The following is a 23,232-nucleotide window of genomic DNA, read 5'->3' as shown; positions in this document are numbered from 1 at the left end:
TGAAGGCAAATTTTATACTGAAGTAGTGCTTGTCTTATAGGGGGGAAGGAGGGGCGTTGGGGATGTAAAGAATTTCTATCAAATTTCAAGTGTTATCAAATCCAGCATGAGCCTTGGTAAATCTCATGTGAAGGTAAATCCTTGGCAAAGACTGTGGAAAAGACACAACCTGATATTTAGCACAAGCTTCAGGTGTTAGCTGTTTCTCTTATCATATGAGTGCAAAACACAATTAGGGTTTTGCTAAACTATGTATACGAAGTGAAACCTTATACAAGGCCAATTAAAAAAAGGTCATTCAAGTCATTCAATACTGCAAATTATGGCAAAGACACGTTTCTATTAGGCACACTGCAAATAGTCTTTTGGTGGATTTTTGTCTATGTATGTATGTATATCAATATTTGAAAAACTGTTTGTTCAAACCTTTTCTAAGTTGCCCACTACTCATTCCACGTCTCCCATCTGCTTTTTTTCCTTTGACCTTAAATTCTGGCACCTTGGGGATAGCTCTTTTTTTTTTTTGCAGGGGGCTATGAATAGTATTTTCAAAAATACTAGAGCCAGAAAGAGAACTGCCTTTCCAGAGCCTATCATTACTGCTTTAACTGTTCCTGCTGCTGTACGGAGACTTGCTGCCTCCAATGCCACTGTTGATGTAGGGTCTTCACATGCCAAGCAGAGGTAGCCTAATTTTTGTCCTTTAGATGTTTAAATACTCATGGAAAAAAAAGGATCTGGGGCACGGAAAGGATAATTCTCTGACAAAGTATAGGGCAAGTATTGTCATAAAACTTAGTCTGTAGGTGTATTACCATGAAGCAGTGAGAGTTAGCAGGACTTGACCAGCTGCTTTTCTGGGGATGACAAATACATCCTGGACTTGAGTGGCAGTGACCAGGGGTGTCCTGTGTATGTGAATATTCATGTTTTCAGTAGGATTCTGATTTATTTCAACCATGGGTTTAGAAAACTCCAGCTCTGTGGGTTGCTTGTTTCCCATTGTACCTTTAACCCTGGAGGAGCAATTCCAGAGCCAGTATTTCCCTTCAGCTCTTGAATGAACTGGTGGGCTGCCAGAGAGCCGTGATCTATCCCATATTCCTGTGCGGGTTTGCAGAGGATCTACTCTCTATATCACAGGGTGTGAGGCTGAAGGAAAAGCGTAGCTTTCTTCTGCACTGTGACTTTACTGGCATGCAGGATGCACACAGAGGACCCCAGGGAATAACAGAGATGACACTCAAACCATTTTGGAGAACAATTTGTAGGGAAACTCTCACAATACTTTTCTATTTCATAAAACTACTTAAAGAGGAAAGAGCAAAAATGTCGATATTTGGAAAGGTGATTTTTATTAAATGCAGCTGTTATTTACACTAGATTCTTATTGGGTATACACCCATACAGGACCAAATTCTGCTTTGCAGTGTTAACATCTGTCACCCTTCAGTTTCACGGGGCTGTATCAGTGGGTGAAGGTGCTACCGAGGTAAGAACATATCTGTTCTTTCAATACTGTTGCAATGAGTGCTGCTACAGCTTGTTGCAGGACTTGGATTAGCATGGAAACAGCATCAGTGTTTCCTCTTGGTAGTCATTTATTGAGTTAATTGCCTGCAGTGGCTGATTCAGTTTATTCCTGAAAGAAAATACCAGAATCATTCACTGAGAAACACAATGGGAATGGAGTGTCTTTATTCAAAATGTAATTTGACTGAAAGAACTAATAGGTTTTGATAAGCTGCTGACCCGTCTTTTTAGCTCAGAAAGAACTGACATTTCTTCCTTCTAGCTCATTTTATTCATCGCACGCAAGGCTCTCAAAACAAAGCTGTTCCCCAAAAACTAAGCAAGTCTCCTAGATTCATCACAATCAGCAATCTGTCAGTTCACACACCTCTATCCTTTCCAAAGCCCAAAGACCCATGAAAGAATTTATGTGATGCTCAATTTCTTTGAATACCTGGTATGTTTTTGATTGTATTTGCACCCTGAGTGTGAACATACAAGAAATCAAGTTGTCAGGAGGAGCAGTCTGGTTGTGTTTTAGAGCTTCCACGCGCCGTGTCCTCCTGGAGCAGTAACAGTGCACAGGCAGATGGGGTGTAGGGAAATATCCCAAGAAAAAAAGTGAGTCTGAAGGAAAGTAAGTAATTTTTCATGAATGTGAATTTCTTTTCATGTCTTTAAAACGTGTAATATTAGGTTTTATGTCCTTATTAATCCCTGAATAAATTAAGCAATTTGCATTCAGTCTGTACTCTATATCAACTTTCCATCATGTAAGCTCACAAGGGAAGGTAAGAAAGGAATACTAGATAAAGAAGAAACCTGAATAAGATATTCATATTCTAGGAAAGCTTGTTAGCACTGGCAGAATGTGATGGAAATGGTTAAAGACAGCCAGGACCCATTCCTGTGGGTAGGGCTCTGTCAATAAAATCCCCTGCATATTCTAGGTGCACTAAAAGTTGGACAAGTCATGAGAAAATACTGTTTAGATAATTAGAGCAGAGAAGATATTATCTAATGGTATTATCTAAGATGGTTGTAATTTTTATCAGTGCAATGTTTATATATTACTCATACATTTTTGGTGTATTGTAGGCTAGTTTTGACAAACAACCTTTTCTACACTGTTACAATAACTCTACAAATAAAATCTATGTTATCCAACTGTGTCAGTACCATCTTTCAGGCAACAGAAGTGATTTACTGTTTCACCAAAGGGAAAAACATTTACCTATGGAGGAAAGATGTCAGAAAATCCTACCTATAGCAGAAGGTAGTGCTGCCATTCCTTGCTGAGGAAAGAGAGGACAAAAGCACCAGCATTTAATTCCTTTCCAGTTTCCAAAAATGTTGTTATTTACATAGATGTAGACTGACACACACAATCTTTTGCAATTGCCTCAGAGGGATGGATGTACTTTCCTTGCCTGTTCTTTCTCAAATCTAAGAAAAATCAAAAAGAAACTGCATATGATCAAAAGTACCCAGAGATAGGAGAGAGAAAATTAGCTGAGCTCTTCATGCATTTATTTATACTGTAGAGTATTCAAGGCAATAGGCAATTATTTTAATGGAATAAATTTGTGATGAAATTTAATTTTTAATAATTCTTATATAGAAAACTATCATTGGTGTCATGATTATGCCATCACTTTCAACCCAAGATAAAAAATTAACTTTAACTACTCTGTAATGGAGCACTGTGTTTTGCAGTGGATGCATCATTCAGTCCTATTTTCATTGTTTTTCTCTTATTGCCAGGCTACGTGGTTAAGTCTAGCAGTGTGTTTATTTTGTATAAAACTGTGACTTTCTACAAGTATCTTTCATTATAAGTGATCGTGTAGACAGCAGTACTAAATTCAGTGAACTACTTGTGAGAGTAAATTTTTGCTTAGAGTGACAGTCTCTCCTTGTGTTCTGCTTTTATCATTGCAAAACTAAAACTTAATCTTGGGCAATTTAAAACTTTTTGGGGAGTTTGCCTGAGCAAAGACTGAATAAAAATGAGGCCAAATTCAATAATTCTCTGGGAAAGGCCAATGTATTATGTTTCTTCATGCTCATCAAGACAGATGTGTAACATCCCCCAGCAATGCAGTGGGTGTCATTAAAAGGTTTTCTTTCATATTTTATTTGTAAAATGAAGCACGTACTATTCTGAAGAAGAATTAACAATCCTCAGACTTACCATTAGTGTCAGAATCAAACTGTAGGAAATCATTAGAAAGAGAAAACCTTTATGAAGCAACTACTGCAGGTAAAGAGTTTGGGTTTTCTCTTAGCCATTATTATCATTCATTATTCTTAACTGGAATTAGTTGTTTGGTATTTGACTATATATCAACATATATAGAAAAGAATCTATCTATAGTTGAGGAATAGTATTTCATTGCTGATTTAATGCTCATGACTGCCACGAAATAGATCATGTGGAAAAAAACTTAGAATCATCTGATAGGTCTGCTAGCAGATTTTTTTCAAGATTACATGTGTGCTGTCTGTGACATGTTCAGTTTTGTGAAGACAAGTCAAATTCACTTGTTACATGGAAATTAAAAAAATCAGTCATTTGCAAAATGGCACGTTGAGGTGTTCAAGGCAGTCTGAAGGATTTAGACTAGAATATTCTTTTTATTAAAAACTTATCTAAATCACTTGGATGACTTCGTTATCTTGTCCATTTGGAGCAGCATATGAGCACCACTTCTGAGCTTACAAGCTCCATCAGTATGATACCGTACAACTCACTGTAGGACTTCTGTGAGAGTGACACATATGAACAAATCGTGTTGGGAATGGATGTAACTGTTACTTACTAAATGAGAGAATTTTGGTAATATTGTTTTGTGAGTGATGATTTCATCTTCAAGTCATTGCAAAGCTCACTTCATACCTTTCCAGTGCCAGTTAAAAGAACACTGGAAACTAAAGTAGGAAAAAAAGACCACCACACATTGTTGTTTTTAACATAATAACTGGAAACCCACTGGAAGCATCAATGCTCCACTGCTTGAGGTGCTGTGTAGAGGTGAAATATACCATAAAATCCCTTCTATATGTCAAACCGCTGAGCAGTCAGTCCTCTCTGGTACTTTTTATGGGCAGTCCCCAGAGCTCTCATGCTGGAAAGAAGCTGGGCAATTTAGAGCTTCCTAGACACTTATCCATCTTTACAAAGAATAGAAGTACGAAGGTAACAAGCTACCTTTAACTGCAAAATTAATTAACTATACAAGACAGATTAGTGATAGAAAAAACTAATATATTCCTCTGTATAAATGGGAGTGCCACACTTTTGCAGGATCTTTTCTCCTTGAAAGAAAGACTGTCTGAGGTAGTGCCATGAATAATGAGTGTATTTCAATTCTAATTCTTCTATGGTTTGAGTTTCTTAGTCTCTTATTCTCTGTATTAAAGAAAATAATTTTACCAAAGTGGACCTAACCAGCTGTGCACAAGACTTCTATGCTTTTCTACATTTTAGCTTTTAATTTTCTAATCTGTATTCCTGCTGCAGCAGAAATCCAGTGATCCAAGCAGACTCACAGTAGAGCCTGGCAAAATACGAGGGTTAATTCTCTAAGGAGCTGTCAAATTGCGCACTGTTTTTGAGGAAGGACCAGAGATACAATCATTCTCACTGTACGATTTTTTTTTTAAGTTTCCACCAACTCTACAGCATTCACAGTCATTCCCATGATATTAATGTTTGATGTATGGAAAAAGTGCCAGACTTTGAAAGGAATGGGATTAAAGTATTAGGAAAAAATATCGGTTGCTGTATATTTTGGCTCATGGTGATAGAGAAAGCCTTCAACATCCTGGCAGTTTTATGATGTTTATTTTTATACTTTTACAACAGGGCCATATTTTTACAATTGTGGAGATATTCTGTGTGGCATGAAACACATTGTCTCTTTCTAGAAGAAGTGGGTTTTTTATTATTTCCATTTCTCAGTCATCAATATATTAACGAGTAATTTCTACAAATTAACATGGGTTGACCTTTAAGGGTTTGCTATTCCAAAGTCATCTGCAGGGTTAGTGCAGCATCACTGTTGTCAGTGGACTTGCATCAGTTTAGCCTGTAGATAATTTGGAAAGAAGACCTAAAAATTTATGAAATATGTGAAATTTAATCATCCTGATTGCTCAAAATTTATTTTCTTTTTTAATAAGCAAAGAAATCTTGTTTTCTCATCTGATCAGGCTCCAATTCAAGTCCATTTCCAGGCGGTCTTGTTATAGAGTAAGTTCTCCCTGGGACGTACAGACTGCACTGAATAATCAGATTTAGTTGAGGCAAGATGTTTTTTTGACATTTTTCAGTCATATTTTAGAGCAGCGTTCAACTGACCTTCCAGTATTTCTGCTCTAGATTAGGGAATGGAAATGGAGACAAGCATGTGAATGAAGAGTAAGTAAGTGGTAGAGACATGGGGAATCTTATAGTGAAGCTTAATGGAACTTGCATGTTTCATTTCATAAATAACTTAAATAGTTCAAATTTTGCTTTCCTTCCACATAGGAAAAAAAAACCTTAAATGCTTTTAAAATTTTATGGGCAGAACAAATTTGATAATTCAAAGGTTCTAATGTGAAAAATATGAAACTTAGAAATGTTAAGTTATAAGGTATTTTTAAGTGTTATGAGTTTTTCATAATTTCATTAAGGCTTGTTATTGCAGGAAGGTATCTATGTATTCTACCTACTAACAGTTATGCTTTTTTCCCCCCAAAATATCACAACTGATAGGTGATACTGTTTTAAAACATCATTTTTCTTCTCTAGAGACAGTGTCTTTTGGCTGTGTCGCAATAAGACAGGATGATGTTTAGGATTTCGTATTTGGCTTTTTTCCCAATAATTTTAAACCAAATGAAGATGACTTTGTGCAAAGGGAAACAATTCTTCATAATTGCCTGACAACCACTGGTTTGACAAATGATTACTCAAAATTCCAGGCATCCCAGATATGGCAAATTAAGAAATGTGTCTGATGTTTTCCAAATAGGCTTGTTTATTTCTAAAAATAAACCATAATATGTTAGGTTAGAAGCACATATATCAAGGAATATAAAGCTAAGCCTTAACAGTCTTGGCCTGTTTTTTGTCCAGGTGAATGGCCTGGAAGGTCAGGGAAACAAAGGGGTTTGTTCTATCCACATATTCACCTTTGATACTTCAAAACTCACAAACTATAAATTATATCCATATAAAAATAAATATGTTAATTTTAAAGTAACAAAGACCTCCAACTTCCACAAAAAATGTTTAGGAAAATAATGAGGAATGTTTAATATGCACAGTAGATCCTTTCAGTATTTTGCAAGCAGTGCCTAGACTCTGAAAATACTCATCAAGGAAACCAAAAGATAATTCCTTGTAATAGGAAATTAATCAAGTAGACACAAAACATTTACTGGGGCTTTTTCCTCTGATGTGATTTTTTTCCACTCTTTTATCTTGCATCTGACTCATCATTTTCCAGTGTCTTTTGCCCTCCTCTGCAGCCTGAGGATACCCTTCTGCTTTTCTGTTGAAGTTTATTTGCTCATGCAGAATAGCTGTCTAGCAAGCTGATGCCTGCTGCCTCCTTGCTTCTGTTTCAATCTATATGAGCTGATTTGTATAGTAATTAGGAATATTTCAAATTTGTTAGTTTTTTGAGTTTTGCTTTTGAAAACCTGTTTAAAATACATATAGGACAGTAGAATTCAGATTTCCACGTTCCTTGTATGCATTATGGCTAAGCATCTTTATATTTGAAATTCATAAGAACGTGAAAATCCTTTTCTTTCTTTTCTCAGACCCAAATAATTATTACCACAGAAGAAATGAAATGACAACCACAGATAATCTTGACTTTAAACATCACAACTACAAGGAAATGAGGCAGGTAGGCAGAGACAGGTGTGTGACCTCTTGGATGGAGGGTGGATGGGTACAGGCTTTTGAGCTCTTATGGAATCTGAATTCTACCTGTTAAACATATTATTGAATGGTGTCTGCAATCTATTTAAAAAATCATTTTTTTCTCTTTTAATCCATTAAAAGCAGCAATCTATTAAAATCCCAAAGTCTTAATTTTTATATCATTTAACCTTAAACAAGTGACACTACACGACAGAGGGAATATCTACACATAATGTGCCATCATTTTTTTTCCATGTATATTTGAGTGGTGAATGTTACGGTCGCTTCTCCTTTCAGATTTGACCCTGATTTAGCCATCAGAATTCTATATTTCAGTGGTTTTGGATAATCAGAATAAACTATACAGAGTCCAATTCTGTATTCACAATTGTGAAAATCAGCAAAAACTCGCCAAAAAACACTATAAAAAACATCCCATTAGTATAATTTTAAATCTACCAGCCTTGTTAATCTTGTTCCTTTAACTTCAAACAGGCAACATTGTTGTTGTTTTTGTTATTGTTTTTAATCTTGCTTCATATTGCCACAGGCACAGGTGTGGGTTGTCCTAAGGAAATTTTCTGTCTGCTTTCTCTTCAACTATAAAGTTAATATGTTTGGACTTGAAGTGTGTGAATCATTTGCTGTGTGCTGAATTTTCAGTGTATTTATACTGCATGAATCACCATTTTTATTGAGCAATTGTGTACTGAGTCACACACTTATTTCAGTAGAGATTTCATGGCCTATATTTCTTAGCACAAAGATTAGACAAGTAGAAACTCAGTTGGCATAATTACTGTCAAGAACAATAAAATAAAATGTATTTTACATTCTCATTGCAGAAAGACAGGTTGGTCAGGTTAGAAATATCTTTGGGAAAAAAACTACAACTTTAAAACAATGTTTTTCCACTTTTCTTATAAGTAGCAAACTTGTGACTGGCTGAGAGCTGGTCAGTTGTGAACTGTCTTTGACCATGTGTCCTGGTTTAACCAGGATAGGGTTAAGTTTCCCCAGCAGTGGGGGGGAGCTCTAGCCGGGTTATTCAGATACCATGCGGACGTCACATTTTTCCTGGCGCGGAGCGAGGTGCACTCGTGGTTTTGTACATCGTGCTTCAAACTGCTGTATTTGGTAGCTATTTTGCTCTGTTCATTGCTATCACTATTACTGTTATTGTTATTGCTGTTGTTTGTTGTGTTGCTATTGCACTGTTGTATTAAACCTTTCCTTATTTCAGTCTTGGGGCTTTGTATTTCACTCCCTTTGTGGGGGAGGGACAGCGGCCGCGTGGTCTCAGACCCCGGCAGAGGCTAAACCATCACACCATGCTCTCCTAATTTCTAGTTTTCTCTGTGTCAAAATAGTTAATTTATTTAGAGTTCATTGGATTCTAATTGGGTTCTACTGCTGGTAGACAGAAGATTGTGAGTTGGGTTACAGTAAGTCTTATATCCCCAAAACTATTTTTAGAACTTCATAATTTCTTTCCTGAATGTAAAATGGAAAAAATAACTGTCGATTTCGAGAGCCAACTTAGATTTTTTTTTTAAAAAAATAATGTACATTATTGTCAGTTCTGTTAGCTACTTCACTGCTAACATTCTTAGAAAAACACTGTTCTTTGAAGTTATTTATCATAAACACTGAAGGAGGAGAGGGTGTTCCCTGGGCCATGTTTTGGAAGCATTACATTACATTGCAGTATGTCAGGTATTTGGAAGAAAGAGGGATTTTCTCAGTGTCAGATTATTTTCATAGAACTCTCTGTTTAGGAAGATGAAATTTATGGTACTGGTTTTTTCTCTTAAAAGAGCATTCAAGATTCTTCTTTCAGTCAGTGGGAACACTTGCTGTATCTCCTATGCAGAAGTCAGCATTGTCTTACGGTCCAAAATATTTACATGATTTATTCATGCTGTATAGGAAGCTCTTCAAATGCTTGATAAATACCCGCAGAAATAGTTTGAGATGGACATTTGAGAACAACATTGGTTTTGAAATAACAAACCCAGATCATATCTTTCTTACGAAATAGGAGTGTTAATTCTGAAATCCATTTAACTGGATGTGACTCATATCTTTGGGCAGGCCAGACTTCAAGCACCCCTGAAGCCTTACACTGCTCTTCATGGACAGCTGTCTTTATGGATGTGCTGTAATGATAATACAGAACATTGAAGAACACTGTATATGTTATCAATTGAACAGGTTTATTTGAGGGTGAAACAACAAAATGTAGAAGACTAGAGCGATACCCAGCAAACCTCCTAGGTTGCATGCAATGCCAGGTTGACAGTCCCTATCTGATAGTCTCCAAGCTCAAAGAGGGAGTTAGTTTCTCTTTTGTCTCTCAGCAGAACAAGAAATAGAGATCTTTGGAGTGTTAGGTTAACAGTTGGACTCAATGATCTTAAGGGTCTTTTCCAACCTAAGTTGTTCTATGATTCTGTGATCTCCACAGAGGATAAAGAATAGCTCTAACCCGAAAGGCATTGACCGAGTCCTTTTGCCTCCTCTAAGTGTAGATGGCACTTAGACCTACATTTAATACACCTTTTCTGCAGAATGGAGGAATTGGACCTTCAGTTTTGTGGGGCTTCTTCAAAGACTACATGCAGGTTTTTTCCAGGGCGCTAATAGGGTAAATAATTGGTAGTGACAAACAAATAGGAACTGTCAAATAAGAACTGTTAGTGAATTTAATTGTGAAAGTGTTTTACAGTCCTGCTGGTTGTTAATAAAGCCCTGACTGACTGTTATCATCAATTGTCTTTGACAGTTTGTACAAAGTGCAACGAAAATGCTGTGACATTTCAGGTGACCTATTGTGCCATATGTAGGAAATGGGTATGAGAAAAGCCAATATGAAATATGTTCATTTTCAGTATTGTATTTACATATAAACATTTAACTACATTACTATATCTATACTGTTATCAAAAGAGCCACAGTGAAGTCTACTCCAGAGGCCCTAATTCAGGAAACGTTCTTTGTTTGACTCAGAAAGTAATCACATGCTTGCAATTAGAGAGATGATGAGGAGTTTACTGAGGCCAATACAAATACTTCCAGTCTTTGTAATATACTTTGAACTTGGTTCTAGGAATTTTTCTTGCTAGTAATGAACTTTTAATATACTTTTAACTGCTTTCCTAAATTGATGTTCTTGGTATCCTGCACACACTGAAGCGCCAGGCACATTAGGAAAGCTTCTGCTCTGCAGCTTGATTTCAGAGACAGCTCTGAGAGGACAGGCTCATCTTCTCTATTTCACAACTTGAGGAGCTGCATGGATGCAGCGATACATCAGCCAGGAGGGAGTTTCCTGCACTTTGAAGAGGGTGTAAGGAGACAAACTAGTAAACACAGGTCTGAGACAGTAACATTATACATTACAGAAAGCCATTTTCAGCCTGCTAAAATAGACCTTCTTTTAATGCAATATCTGTACTCATTGGCAGAGTGAAAAAAAAAAACCAAAATTTGTCGCTACTGGAGAAAAACATGGCATCTGATCCAATAATAATCCACTTCATCCTCATGACAGTAGGACATAAACTAATAATCCCCACGCAGTATACCTTGGATAAGTTTTGGTCTGTGAGGCTCTAGCAAGAGGTCCATAGCTCCATATCCATTAATGGTATTTTTGGTTCATTATGAGCAGGTTGACCATGAAGACTTGAGTCAGTCTGTATCAAAAAGTTAGTAATTGACTTGTTTAAATCAAACACTATAAAATGTAAACCAGTGTCCTCTGGCTTCACCTGCGTGTTTCAGCTGGAACATCAAATGATGTCATACCCACTTACATATGCCTAGAATGTTAAAAGGAGTTCTATGGAAATAGCAGCACAGTGATGATGATGACAGTGGTGAAAAAAGTAGGTAAGAAACTAGACCATACATTGAAAGAGCATAGCTGACTATTTTTCAGACAAGTGCTGAGTTTAGATTTGCAAAAGAAATTGTTTTTCACGTGTATAAAACTAACGTGTGAGATGAACAAATGTACAAAAATACCATCTTTTTGGTCTCTTTGCAACATGATTATAAATAGGAGGGAAGCCTTTTATGAGAGGAATTTTAATGATGTTCTTCCCAATGTGAATTGTGTTTCCACTTAGATTTGCTAAATGGTGGCATGGGAATTGGACACATCTAATTATTGCATTTTTTAAATCATCAGCCTTGTGATTATCCAATATTGTTTCTAAATTAACACTATGTGAGCAAAGAGTTTTGTTATGCTATAATGTTTCTTCAATAATGTATGTTTATGAAAAGATTGTCTAATTAATAGTCCCTAGGGCTCCAATTTACAGTAAAGTCCTTATTTCTTTCTTTAATATCTTCCGATGGAAAAAAAATGGAGACAGATAAATTCTTGTAATTAAAGCTATTTGCAGTTACTTATTATTAACACAAAGAATTTTCAGTCTTGTTTGTAAATTTTGACATTCAGCTGAAATGCCACAGTAAAGTGTTTGATGGTGGGACAATTTAGACTCCAGATATCCTTATCTGGATGACATCTGTGTAACTCCGTTGGTTTAAACAGAACTATACCCTTAAGCATGGCCTTCCCTATGCACTTTAGTAAGCACTAAGGCTATTTGATTATATTTTGACAATGTCATGCAATGTCTCCAGAAACAGTGAATAGAATAGATTTTGATGGGAGGAATGTCTTCAGACAGGCTGTTGGCATTACCATTATTAATTCTATGTTTTGCTGAAACTTGGTAAGCAAATTATGAAGTATCTATTATTTACTGAAGGAGTATATCTCGCTGTGTTTATGGAGTCATCCAGATTATATCTATTTCGCTATTTTGGCCACATCAACACTGCCTTTAACTAATGATTTTTCTATATGAGATTTCACATTGTAGTTAGTACAAGAAGGATGGGCTTGGTTTCTACCTCAGTGGAGGCAGGTGTCATCAGAATTCACTGGGAAAATCATGTTTAAACACATTATATTCTTCTCTCTTTGTTTGTTTCGAATTGAATTGTTGCTGTGTAGGGCAAAGGAGAGAGAAATCTCCATTACTGGGCAGAGCGTGGCTGTGGCAACTTGTAAGTACGTGCATTGCCATGCCACTAACACTCTGGGTCATCTCAAGACACTTAGCTGTAGTAAACCACAGAGTGTGTTGAAAGAAATGTTAAGGTGGCTAATTACTCTCCCTTGCATAATATTTTTAAAATGTGTTTTACTACCTCTTGACAGTATAGTAGTATGTTTTTGCTGGTTTTATTCCTATTGGACTTCCCCTTCAAGTCTTTAATTTTGTGATAATATTGCAAATACATCTCATGTAAGAAAGACCTTGAACCTCACCTACACTGTAATGTTTCAGCTGACAGTATTCGGCTTGTTCCAGATGAACAAACATTATATTGTGTGGTAACAGAGCCATAAGTTTATGAACTAAACATAAAGCATTTACAACTAAGAAATAATCAGGAAAGAAATTAAGAGTTTTTGCCACGACCAATTTGGAATGAAATAATTAATAGTGGGTCTATTTTGCTGCTGCATTGTCTAACTATATGTCATTTTTTTTGTTGACAGTTGATGAAAACTGTGAATAAAATGTGCCCGAATATCACAAGAATTTACAATATTGGAAAAAGCAACCAAGGATTAAAGCTGTATGCTGTCGAGATTTCTGACAACCCAGGAGAACACGAAGTTGGTTAGGATTTAGTCTAACTAAATCTGTTGAAGGGTGTTGGGATTTGGCTTCTTTTTCCCTCCTCATTCTCTGTATCTTCAGTAATTATCACTGATAGAATTATATTCATGGCAGCAAAGATTTCAAATGTATGTGGGAGGAACTTCAGCACTATATTTCTAAATTGGGAAGAGGAGGGTGAGCACAAATAGAAGGCATTTTGAATGTGGAATCAAATTCTTTAACGATAATGAGTTTTATTCTTTACAATAACAAAATAAAAGTGAATTTTAATACTGGGGAATGGATTTTAGTTGTGGAGATTTATGTAGCTTTGGATAGAAGTTTACCTTTTATATATGGGGTAAATGCATTGCAAGCAAGGACAGGTCAAATCTCCCAAATCATCTTTCACTGGTGAGTGTTGGGGTACAATTTCCTACACTGATCTAATTCTTCAGAATAGAAAATCATTCAGTCTTTGGTCTTTCTGTGGAGAAAAATAAAGATCTCACTATGATAGTGCCTGGAGCAGCTGTTGGAATAAAGGCATCTTGTGCTTTGCCATGTCCATAAATACCCTGATATGTGTTCCTACCACAAAAGGAAGTGTGCTGCGACATGCTCCTGAGACATCTTTCTGCTTTGCCATAAGGGATGGAGCACAATAAACATAATCTCTCAGTAGGCTTGGAACTGACCTTAGACTGCAATCTCTGAATCTCAGATGTTAATACCAGAATAATTTGTCTAATCTGCTTTGCCCACTTACTTACCTATTTTTGAGAGTCCTGCAGAAAATACACAAAGGGTGTGCCATGGGCTAGACAAACTGGGAGGGTGGATCCAGCCACAAGCCATAGCTTGGCCAGTTAGGCTGTCCTGTTGATGTTTGCAAGTGTTATTCATACAAAGGACAACTAAATTATGGATCTTTTTTTAATAGCTGGCACTATTCCTATTCATCTCTGAAGTATTTTGTAGTTGAGTGCAACTATTGTGGCATTCAGTATAACCTTGAAAAATATATGTGAACCTGTTTTTTTGATTAATGAAGGAAAAGGAGTGTGTGAAGTCAGAGATCAATTATCTACAGTTACTAACCGTTATCTTTTAAGAGCCTTAGCATCTGTCCCAAATATCTATTAGCAATGTATTTTTCATGTTATTTTTAGACTATCAGAACTTTTAAGATCTAGCTGTAACATGCTGAAAATGTGCGTATAATTAAAAATCTGTTTAATGGAAAATAGGTTTTGGAGGTTTTACACAGTGGCTTTAGATACCACTGATACGTAAACCTGTTCTTTTAAAATAGCAACAGAAAGTAATTATTTGTTTCTATAAAGTTACAACTCATCTATCATTTGTTCAGTTAAGGCATTTCTCCAACTCTCCTCAAGTGAAATGTTGCTTGCTGACATCAGTGAAATTTGGTTAGATATTTATTTGCTGCTCTGACTATACTTCTGCCCCGTGTGTTTTCAACAGGTGAACCAGAATTTCGGTACATTGCAGGAGCTCATGGGAATGAAGTACTTGGACGTGAACTAATCCTTTTGTTAATGCAGTTTATGTGCCAGGAATACCTGGCTGGGAACCCACGTATTGTACATCTCATTGAGGATACCAGAATCCACCTCCTGCCCTCAGTCAACCCAGATGGATATGACAAGGCATATAAAGCGGTAAAGTGAATATGAACATATCAAGGAATTATTTTACTTCTAGTAGATGACTAGAACATGCTCCTGCTGTCATTTTTTTCAAAGATTATGTTTTACAAGCAATCAAAATAAAATAAATTTAAAATAGATACATCAAAGCAAACATAAACCACTGATACATCTTACTCAGAAAAAAAGCTGAAAGAAGCAGTATTCTATGTGGCATTGTCTAACAGGAAGATGAGTATGGAAAGGAGGGTCGCAAAGACTGCCAGAACAAACGAAACTGAGGTGTATAGATCAATGGGAACACCATTATGGAAAATGGAAAATTCATGCAATCTGTTTCTTGTGAGAAACCAAGCTAAGCACGTGAAAATTTGCGTTTCTCCGCAGCTGAAATTTAATAGTGCGTCTTTAAGGAGAGCACAATGTGTTGGGCATTGTAATAATTCAGTCTGGAAGAAGACAGACACCAGGAGGAAAAATTGCAGGGGCTGGTCAAATGCACTGGAAAATCTTCCAAAGCATCCTGTAGAAGACTGGAATACAGAAGTCACGCTCACAGTCGTGGAAGGGAATATATGCTATCACCGTTGCAACCCAGGGGAAAACCAATCTTAAAGAGAAACCTGGAAAACAAACCAGAACATTTTGGCTAACCACAAGTAATTTTTCATGGGTTTTTCTTCACCTCATTCAGAGTTTCATAAAAAATGAAAAAAAAAAAAAAGACAATTATTTTAAATAATTAATCCTTCCATTTCTCTGATAGAAATATTTCTGATACATCCACAAACACTTTGCTGAGGGCTTACAGGTTGTCATATTCTGAATGAATATTTATCTTTTTTTGTCTTTTTTTTTTTTTTTTTAATCTAAGGGTTCAGAATTAGGGGGCTGGTCTTTAGGACGATGGACTCAGGACGGCATTGACATCAACAATAATTTCCCTGATTTAAACTCCTTGCTCTGGGAGTCAGAAGATCAAAAGAAAAGTAAAAGAAAAGTTCCAAACCATCACATCCCGATCCCTGACTGGTACCTGTCCGAAAATGCTACCGTGAGTAAGGCCAGAGAGAGGGGAACACAAAGGCGGGTGCATGCTGAAAGAGTGAGCTTTACATTTCTCAAGAAATTAGTAACTTGTGGGTAAAGTTACATACTTGATCTAAGCTACTTGTCTAGATTTCCTTGTTAGTCAATGAAAATAAAAATGCACTACAAAAGTACCATTCACCTCCATATTTTAGAGGGAACTGCTTACTGGAGGATCCTCTTTTCCCCAAGCTTTTGCAAGAACCTGGAGGACTCAATGCCCAACTTTTAGGCAGCAACACGTAGACAAAGAGAAACCTACCGCAGGGCTCAGTCTTCTCCCTAGTTTTGTGGCATTGATGAGCTCTTTGCTAACTCAGTCGCCATACAGATTTCTCCTGGGGTTTTCTTACTTGTTCTTATTTGAAATACGTTCTTACCTGAAATAACACAGCAAGTGCTGAGGTATATGCAAAACCTATGCAGTGGCTTATGCTAAAGTCATTTATTGGATCTTAGTGCCAAAAATTGAACTTATTTTTGCATGGCCTTTTAAATATAATGGGAACTATTTATAGTGGCTGAGATCCCCCCAGTTTGAGGGGAAGGTGCTTAACTGTGGCAGTTCTGTTGGCTTTAGAAATATTTGTGTTTAAAATCCCTTATTTCAAAAACTCATTTCAGCTGATGGCAGAGGGAGCAGTGTCATGATCTGACATCTCTGTCAGTTGCTGCTCTTGGCCTCATTCTACATAGATATTCCTGCTACATAAATTACTAACATTAAGGTTTTGTTAGTTTTTATGGGTAGTTGGTGACCTCCCAAGCATGGCTGGCAGGCACCATGATTTAAAGAAGCCCTTCTCCTTGGCCACATTTCTGTGCTGGCTACTCGCTCCATGCTAAGAAACTCACAGTGGGACTCCTGCATCTGGTCTGACTTTGAAACAAGATTATTGCATTTCACGAGTTGAATCAAAGCTGCTGTTTCTTTTTCTCCCAGGTGGCAGTTGAGACACGGGCAATAATAGCATGGATGGAAAAAATCCCTTTTGTGCTGGGTGGCAATTTGCAGGGAGGAGAGCTGGTGGTGGCATACCCCTATGATATGGTGCGGTCAATGTGGAAAACCCAGGACTACACACCTACCCCAGATGACCATGTCTTTCGCTGGCTTGCATATTCCTATGCCTCCACGCACCGGCTGATGACAGATGCACGAAGGAGAGCATGTCACACAGAGGATTTCCAAAAGGAGGATGGCACTGTTAATGGAGCCTCCTGGCATACCGTGGCTGGAAGTAAGTGTCTGTAGAAACTGTAATTATCATTACCTTGCTAAATATGATAATGCTATCTCTGCCTGGTATACACTGCAGAGGCAATGATGGTAAAACGTGCCCTAAGAGGAATATTTCCCCATCTGAAAGTCTGTTCACTACATTTCATCAAGTATCAGAGCACTGAAAGAGACTGTGTCACTAATAACCTGGTGACTGTTTCATTTGCTGCTGAGGTTTCCAAAAGTTCACATGCAATACATTAGTTTTATGGATTCTGTACCTACAAGATGGTTTGTCAGGAGAAAATCAGCCCAGTCCAAACCCACTAGGAGCGGGGAACATGTCAGCCTTTGCCATCTCACAGGATGCCAGCAGAAAACTGCTGCTGAACATTAAAGGTAACCAGTGTCAGAGCCAAAGCAACGACTCCAGGGAGAGAATCCAGTGGCCCTTGGATAAGAAAATCATGATTTCAGCCTTCTGCTCGCTGAACTCCGTTGCAGATCATCCCCCACTCATGTTCACTTTGAGTTGTAAAAACATGCTACAAAAAGCTGCTGCTTGCCTGCTACTGTCCTAGTTTTAAAGAACCTGGACATCCTTATACTTAATTTTTGCATGGGTTCCTCAGGCATTTCTGATGCCAGAATAAATTACAGACTGCATCGTTCACCATATGCCCAAGCCTGTTGCCCTGTAAGGAGCATGAAGGGGAAGCCATCACCTGGAGTGCAGACAAAGCATCGATTTCCAGGAAAGCCCAATTAGAAGCACATTTTTAACAGCAATAGGCAGTTATGTCTGTGGGTGTACACTTCGAGCAGACTCGGAATCAGGCACTCTGCTGATCCATCACAATTCTGCTCAAAATATTTTTTTTTTTATAAGTACATCAGTTCAACAACATATTCTGTGAAATCAAGAAATGAGCTGTGCGTCTGCCATCACTTGAGTGACAACAGGAACAACTGCAGCAGTAATGGCAAACAGATGCAAGTGAGCGTCTGTGCACACCACGTTTTGTTGGAGCTGGCTCATGTTTGTAACTTGCAGGTAGTTTCACTGCATAAACGTTTCTAAATTCTGGACGTGGTTTTTATGGTTTTTACATTGGCCCATGTAAAGTTAATGCTGGCCAGCCTTTAAAGGCTAGAGCCAAGAATTAACCTTTCAAATATTTTTTCAGGAGGTTAAAAAGTGCTGGGTGAATTCAGGGGGAACGATTGAACTCCTAGATCACAAGGCCAATGCCTGTCAATACATTTCTGTGCATTTCTGCAAATTCTAAAAAAAAAATCTCTGAATACTAACTGGACCGTTTAATTATTGAATTTATGAGTTTAATTTTCCTAAGTGCTATAAGAAACATAATTATGAATTGATCCAGAAAAGACAACATTGGCCATGTCACTAACAGCTGTCACACTAAGTTACATTAAGTAATGATGTACAATATAGATGCTGAATAGTATCCTGATTTCTTAGTAACAATTGCTTATTGGATTTGGTTCATCTGATATGTTTTATTGCTTTATGATGTTTCTCATTATACTTTACATCCTGCTCTCTTACATTATAGTAAGACTTCCAAGACTGTCTTTGAGAAAAATGCTGGAATATTGATTTTACTTTCAATTCTTTACACCTTGGGCTCCAACCTAAACCTCAAAAGATGTGGTTTCCATTTTATGCTCAGCCTCCAACCTGCAGGATGGTTTTAGACTTCTTCTTTACTTAGATAAATGGAAGAGAGTGATTTGCATTGCAGATATATATATGCATACATTTATGCGTATTGCAGCTCCTAGTTAATCAACAGCACCTTGCGTTGTAAAGGGTTGCCCAAATATGATTCCAGATTTGAAGACAAGTTTCTCCTATATTTCTTCACTCTGTAATTCCATGACTATACAAATGTAGTTGTATAGCTCACTCCACTTTTTCTATCTCTTTACCTTTTAGATCAACATGTAATACTTTCTTTTCCTAAACCCCTGCTTGCATAAGGTCTGACCTGAAGTTGACACACTGATACTGCTTACAAAAAGCTGCCCCACCTATCCCTTGGTGTGGATGGCATCTCCTTGTTGTACCACAACTTGAAGCTGCCCATCCTCTTTCTCCTCATCCACCTTGCACTGATCATGCGTATAAACTTTTCACTGCTCATGCCATGGGAAAATTTATAAGGGATTTTTCTAATTCCTTTTCAGCACCAGAGAGTCCCTAGAGAAGTATGTGCACCACAGATATCTTGCACAGATATCAAACACCTCCCTATGCCTTTGAAATCAAGCCATACGATTTTCTGCACATTTTTTGGACTGCAATGAATGCAAGTTCTTCAGCAATTTCACACATAACGTTTCTGCACTGGGTGAACTGCACAAAGGCAAAGAACAGATGAATTTAATTTTATTTCCAGTGTTTTCAAGGCTGGATTTGCATGTTCAGACACTACACGAAGTGTTGCTCTTGGCAACATTAAGCCATTTTCTTAAATACATGTATTAAAACTGAGCAATTACTGTGTATTGCAAAACATTTCACAACAGATTAATCAGGATGCAATACAGTATGTGAGGGAAAAATAATTGTGGCTGTTTCTCAAACGGAGGGGAGGCATGTTTATGCAGAGTAGCATATGCCACTGTCTGATATTTAGGCTTTCCCCATCAACAAAAGTGAAAAGCTTAACATCTGTATTGTATAATCCTCCTGCTCTGCATCCAGAAGGCACTGAGGGCTCGTTAAATACTTGACTACTGCTCTATGGCAATTAGGCAGGACTAGGGTTTTTTTTTAACTCTTTTCAGTCAGAAGCACTTGGTGAATGCATTTTCTGCTAATCTTTGCCATTTAAAATATAACAATTATCATTAATAAATCTTTTTCAAAATATTCTTTTAATTAAAAATGCAGGTGGAATAAGAAATGAAGTTCACCTCACTTCTTCCTCTAGTGTTCATGTACTGTATCATGTTATCTGTGTGATTGTGAAGAACTAATAAATGGAATTTTCCAAAGGAAAAATAATTGTTAGAAATGGGAGAGAAACCTGGACAATGGAAATGTTTGAGATCTGTATCTAAATACAGTCTTCCTTGGTGTTCAGGACCTTTGCAAAGGTTACAGCGCTCTCTTTAACATAGACTTAAACCGCAGCTCCTCAGAGGTCAGAGGCACTGAGGTTCCTGGGTTTTGATCAGGACATATTTCTAATGGAAATCCTTATTGCAGAGCAATGGTGCAGATTCCAGTCCCCTGCAAAGCCACAATAGGGAGAAAACAGAATAGATCCTTTCATTCCTTACAAGCTAGCAGACACCATATATAACGTAAAAGAATTATATACTACTTTGAGTTTTCTGCCTTTCCTATCATTTAGATTACTTATGTAGGAAAACATTTAGACTGAGAAGCTATTTCATTGACTGCTCTGATAAATCACTTTTACATAACAATCACTGTGTGCACGTTACTCTGTGTTCTGGCATTTAGGGTTGTATAAATTCGATTAATGGCTGCACATCCATGCAAGCTAACATAGACCATCCCATTTCTACCCAGGGCAATCATAAGTGAGAGTTGCTCCATGGGAGAGTGTCCAGGATTAGTAAAGCTCAGTGACACAGTGGCCCATGCTGTCATGCTGCAAGCTTGTGTCCTCTATTTTGAACGTGTTGATAGGACACTCTTTTTAGAAAGTCTTGTTTTGTAAATGTATAGCTCTGATGTTGCTCTGGTGCTTTGTTATGAGATGTGGCATTTCTAAAAAACTTCTGCCCTGCCAGATCTGCAGACTAAGCCAGCTAGATAAATATCCAGTTTGTGTTTAAATAAGTTATATTACTTTGCATAAAATAATCAGATCTGATCAATATATTAAAAGAGGATGTAAAATAATTTATTTTTTACCCCCTATTGACAGGCATAAATGACTTCAGTTATCTGCACACAAACTGCTTTGAGCTATCCATATATGTTGGCTGTGACAAGTATCCCCACGAGAGTGAGTTGCCCGAAGAATGGGAAAATAACCGCGAGTCCCTGATCGTTTTTATGGAACAGGTATTCAACAGAAGAGTAACTTCTGAGTAACTTGATGACTGCTTTCAGACTGAAAGGGAGTTTAAGGTTTCTGATATTTTTCTTGCATGACTAATTACATGATTATTGGTATACCTGTCTGGAGCACAGGTCTTACAAGGAGCGGCTGAGGGAGCTCGGGTTGTTTAGTCTGGAGAAGAGAAGGCTGAGGAGAGACCTCATCATCCTCTACAACTCCCTGAAAGGAGGGTGCAGAGAGGGGAACGAGTCTCTTGACCCAAGGAACAAGCACCAGGACAAGAGGGAATGGCCTCAAGCTGCACCAGGGCAGGGTTAGACTGGCTCTTAGGAAGTATTTCTTTGCAGAAGGGGTTGTTGGGCGTTGGAATGGGCTGCCCAGGGCAGGGGGGGAGTCCCCATCCCTGGAGGGGTTGAAGAGTCGGGTTGACCCAGCGCTGAGGGATCTGGTGGAGTTGAGAACAGTCAGTGTGAGGTTAATGGTTGGACTGGAGGATCTTCAAGGTCTTTTCCAACTGAGATCATTCTGTAATTCTGTGATTCTGTATTTGTGATAGAAAGCTCACCTACAAGCAATAGTGGCATATCACTTCAACCAGGCTGTTTTGATTTAGGAGAACAAAACAATGAAGCTTGTTAAAATTTGATGTGAGTGTAGAGCTTGCTAGAAAGGACTGCCAGGAAAAAAAACTTATATCTGCTGCTTTATCTGCTCATTTTATCTATCTCTTGAATTTGATGCCTCAGGAATCCTGACAAAATTTGTAAGCTGATTCACAAGTAACTAACGCCTGGAAGACTGATACTGGGTTAATAATGGTATTTCAAAATTGTGTGAAACATAAAGTAGGAATACAATACGTTTAATGCACATATGGAATTAATAATTTGTTGGATCTTCCCAATGATAGTACTGTTCATTGCTGTGCAATATTTATTTGTTTGTTTGTTCTCTCAATAGGTCCATCGGGGCATCAAAGGCATAGTAAAAGATGTGCATGGAAAGGGAATCCCAAATGCTGTTATTTCAGTAGAAGGTGTTAATCATGATATTCGGACAGGTAAAAAACCAAAAACAGCAGTGCAAATAAACAGATTTATGGTTTAAAATCAAAATACAGAATCTCATTGCAACTTAGAACTTTTTTCTGAGAAAAGCCAGCAGATACTATATAGTCCAAGGAGAGTGTTGCAGGAGTGGCATGTGAGGAGTCACTTCTTTCCATGGTCCAGCTGCATAGACTAGAACTACGACTTTCCTCTCTACTCCTCTTCCTCTTTTCACCTCTTTTAAAGTATTGAGAAAATAGCCTTTTATCTGCCCCAGATCAATAGCCTGAGTAAGGCTGTGTCTAAAGAACTCTTACTGCTCCTTTTCTCATGTAAAGGTAGTGCAAATCTAACCCAGAATAATTATAGCACTGAAAAACAAGGGTGTAGGTAATGCTTTGTTGGACGAAGAGAGTTTCTCTGGCTGTTAACAGTTATAAGACTGTGAATGTGTTACAGATGTGATTTATAGCTGTGTCCAGAGGAGAAACAGCTGTTGCAGGGAAAGGGGAATTTCACAACCTGAAGACTCTCCTGTAAAACATCACAGCTTTATGAAAGATCATTTAAGGAGCTCAGTAGAAACACTGCTTTGCATAGGTGAATTTCAGCCCAGAGAATTACTTTTCAATATGTATAGTTTAAAAAAACCCACAAAAATGGCTATTTGCCTTGTCTCAATCTACACCCAGACATGGGTATGTATACTCAGAATAAACTCTAACCCTATTTAGTAGCCTGGAAAGTAGTTATGGCACTAAATAAAGAACTGCTTTAAATAGACACTAGCCAATTACAAGATTAATAATAATAATACCTGAAAATTGTTGTTGGCAGGTAGCAGGCGGGATAGCGTCCAATGGCCATCATGTTTGTGTAGGTACTGTATCATCATTTAAGACACACAGTCATCTTACATGGAGAAACAACAGAGGGGATATAGCAAGGAGAGGAGCATGCAGAAAGAAGTAGCAAAACAAGATGTCAGCAGGAGTCTTTAG

General features: G+C 37.6%; 1 protein-coding gene across 1 annotated transcript in view; it reads left to right on the top strand.

Moving 5' to 3' along the window:
- The window catches only part of CPXM2 (carboxypeptidase X, M14 family member 2), a 78,724-nt gene that overhangs the window by 48,758 nt on the left and 6,734 nt on the right, over positions 1-23,232 (top strand). Inside the window, exons 6-12 of the mRNA XM_074875491.1 lie at positions 7,330-7,418; positions 13,023-13,146; positions 14,617-14,813; positions 15,676-15,855; positions 16,834-17,131; positions 21,045-21,184; positions 22,143-22,242. Of these exons, the coding sequence (XP_074731592.1) occupies positions 7,330-7,418; positions 13,023-13,146; positions 14,617-14,813; positions 15,676-15,855; positions 16,834-17,131; positions 21,045-21,184; positions 22,143-22,242 (1,128 nt within the window). The remainder of the gene's footprint in view (positions 1-7,329; positions 7,419-13,022; positions 13,147-14,616; positions 14,814-15,675; positions 15,856-16,833; positions 17,132-21,044; positions 21,185-22,142; positions 22,243-23,232) is intronic.

The sequence above is a fragment of the Strix uralensis genome, chromosome 7 (genome assembly GCF_047716275.1).
Source record: "Strix uralensis isolate ZFMK-TIS-50842 chromosome 7, bStrUra1, whole genome shotgun sequence".
Taxonomy (NCBI): Eukaryota; Metazoa; Chordata; class Aves; order Strigiformes; family Strigidae; genus Strix; species Strix uralensis.
Note: the sequence above shows the minus strand (reverse complement) of the source record. Positions and strands in the feature narration are given on the sequence as shown.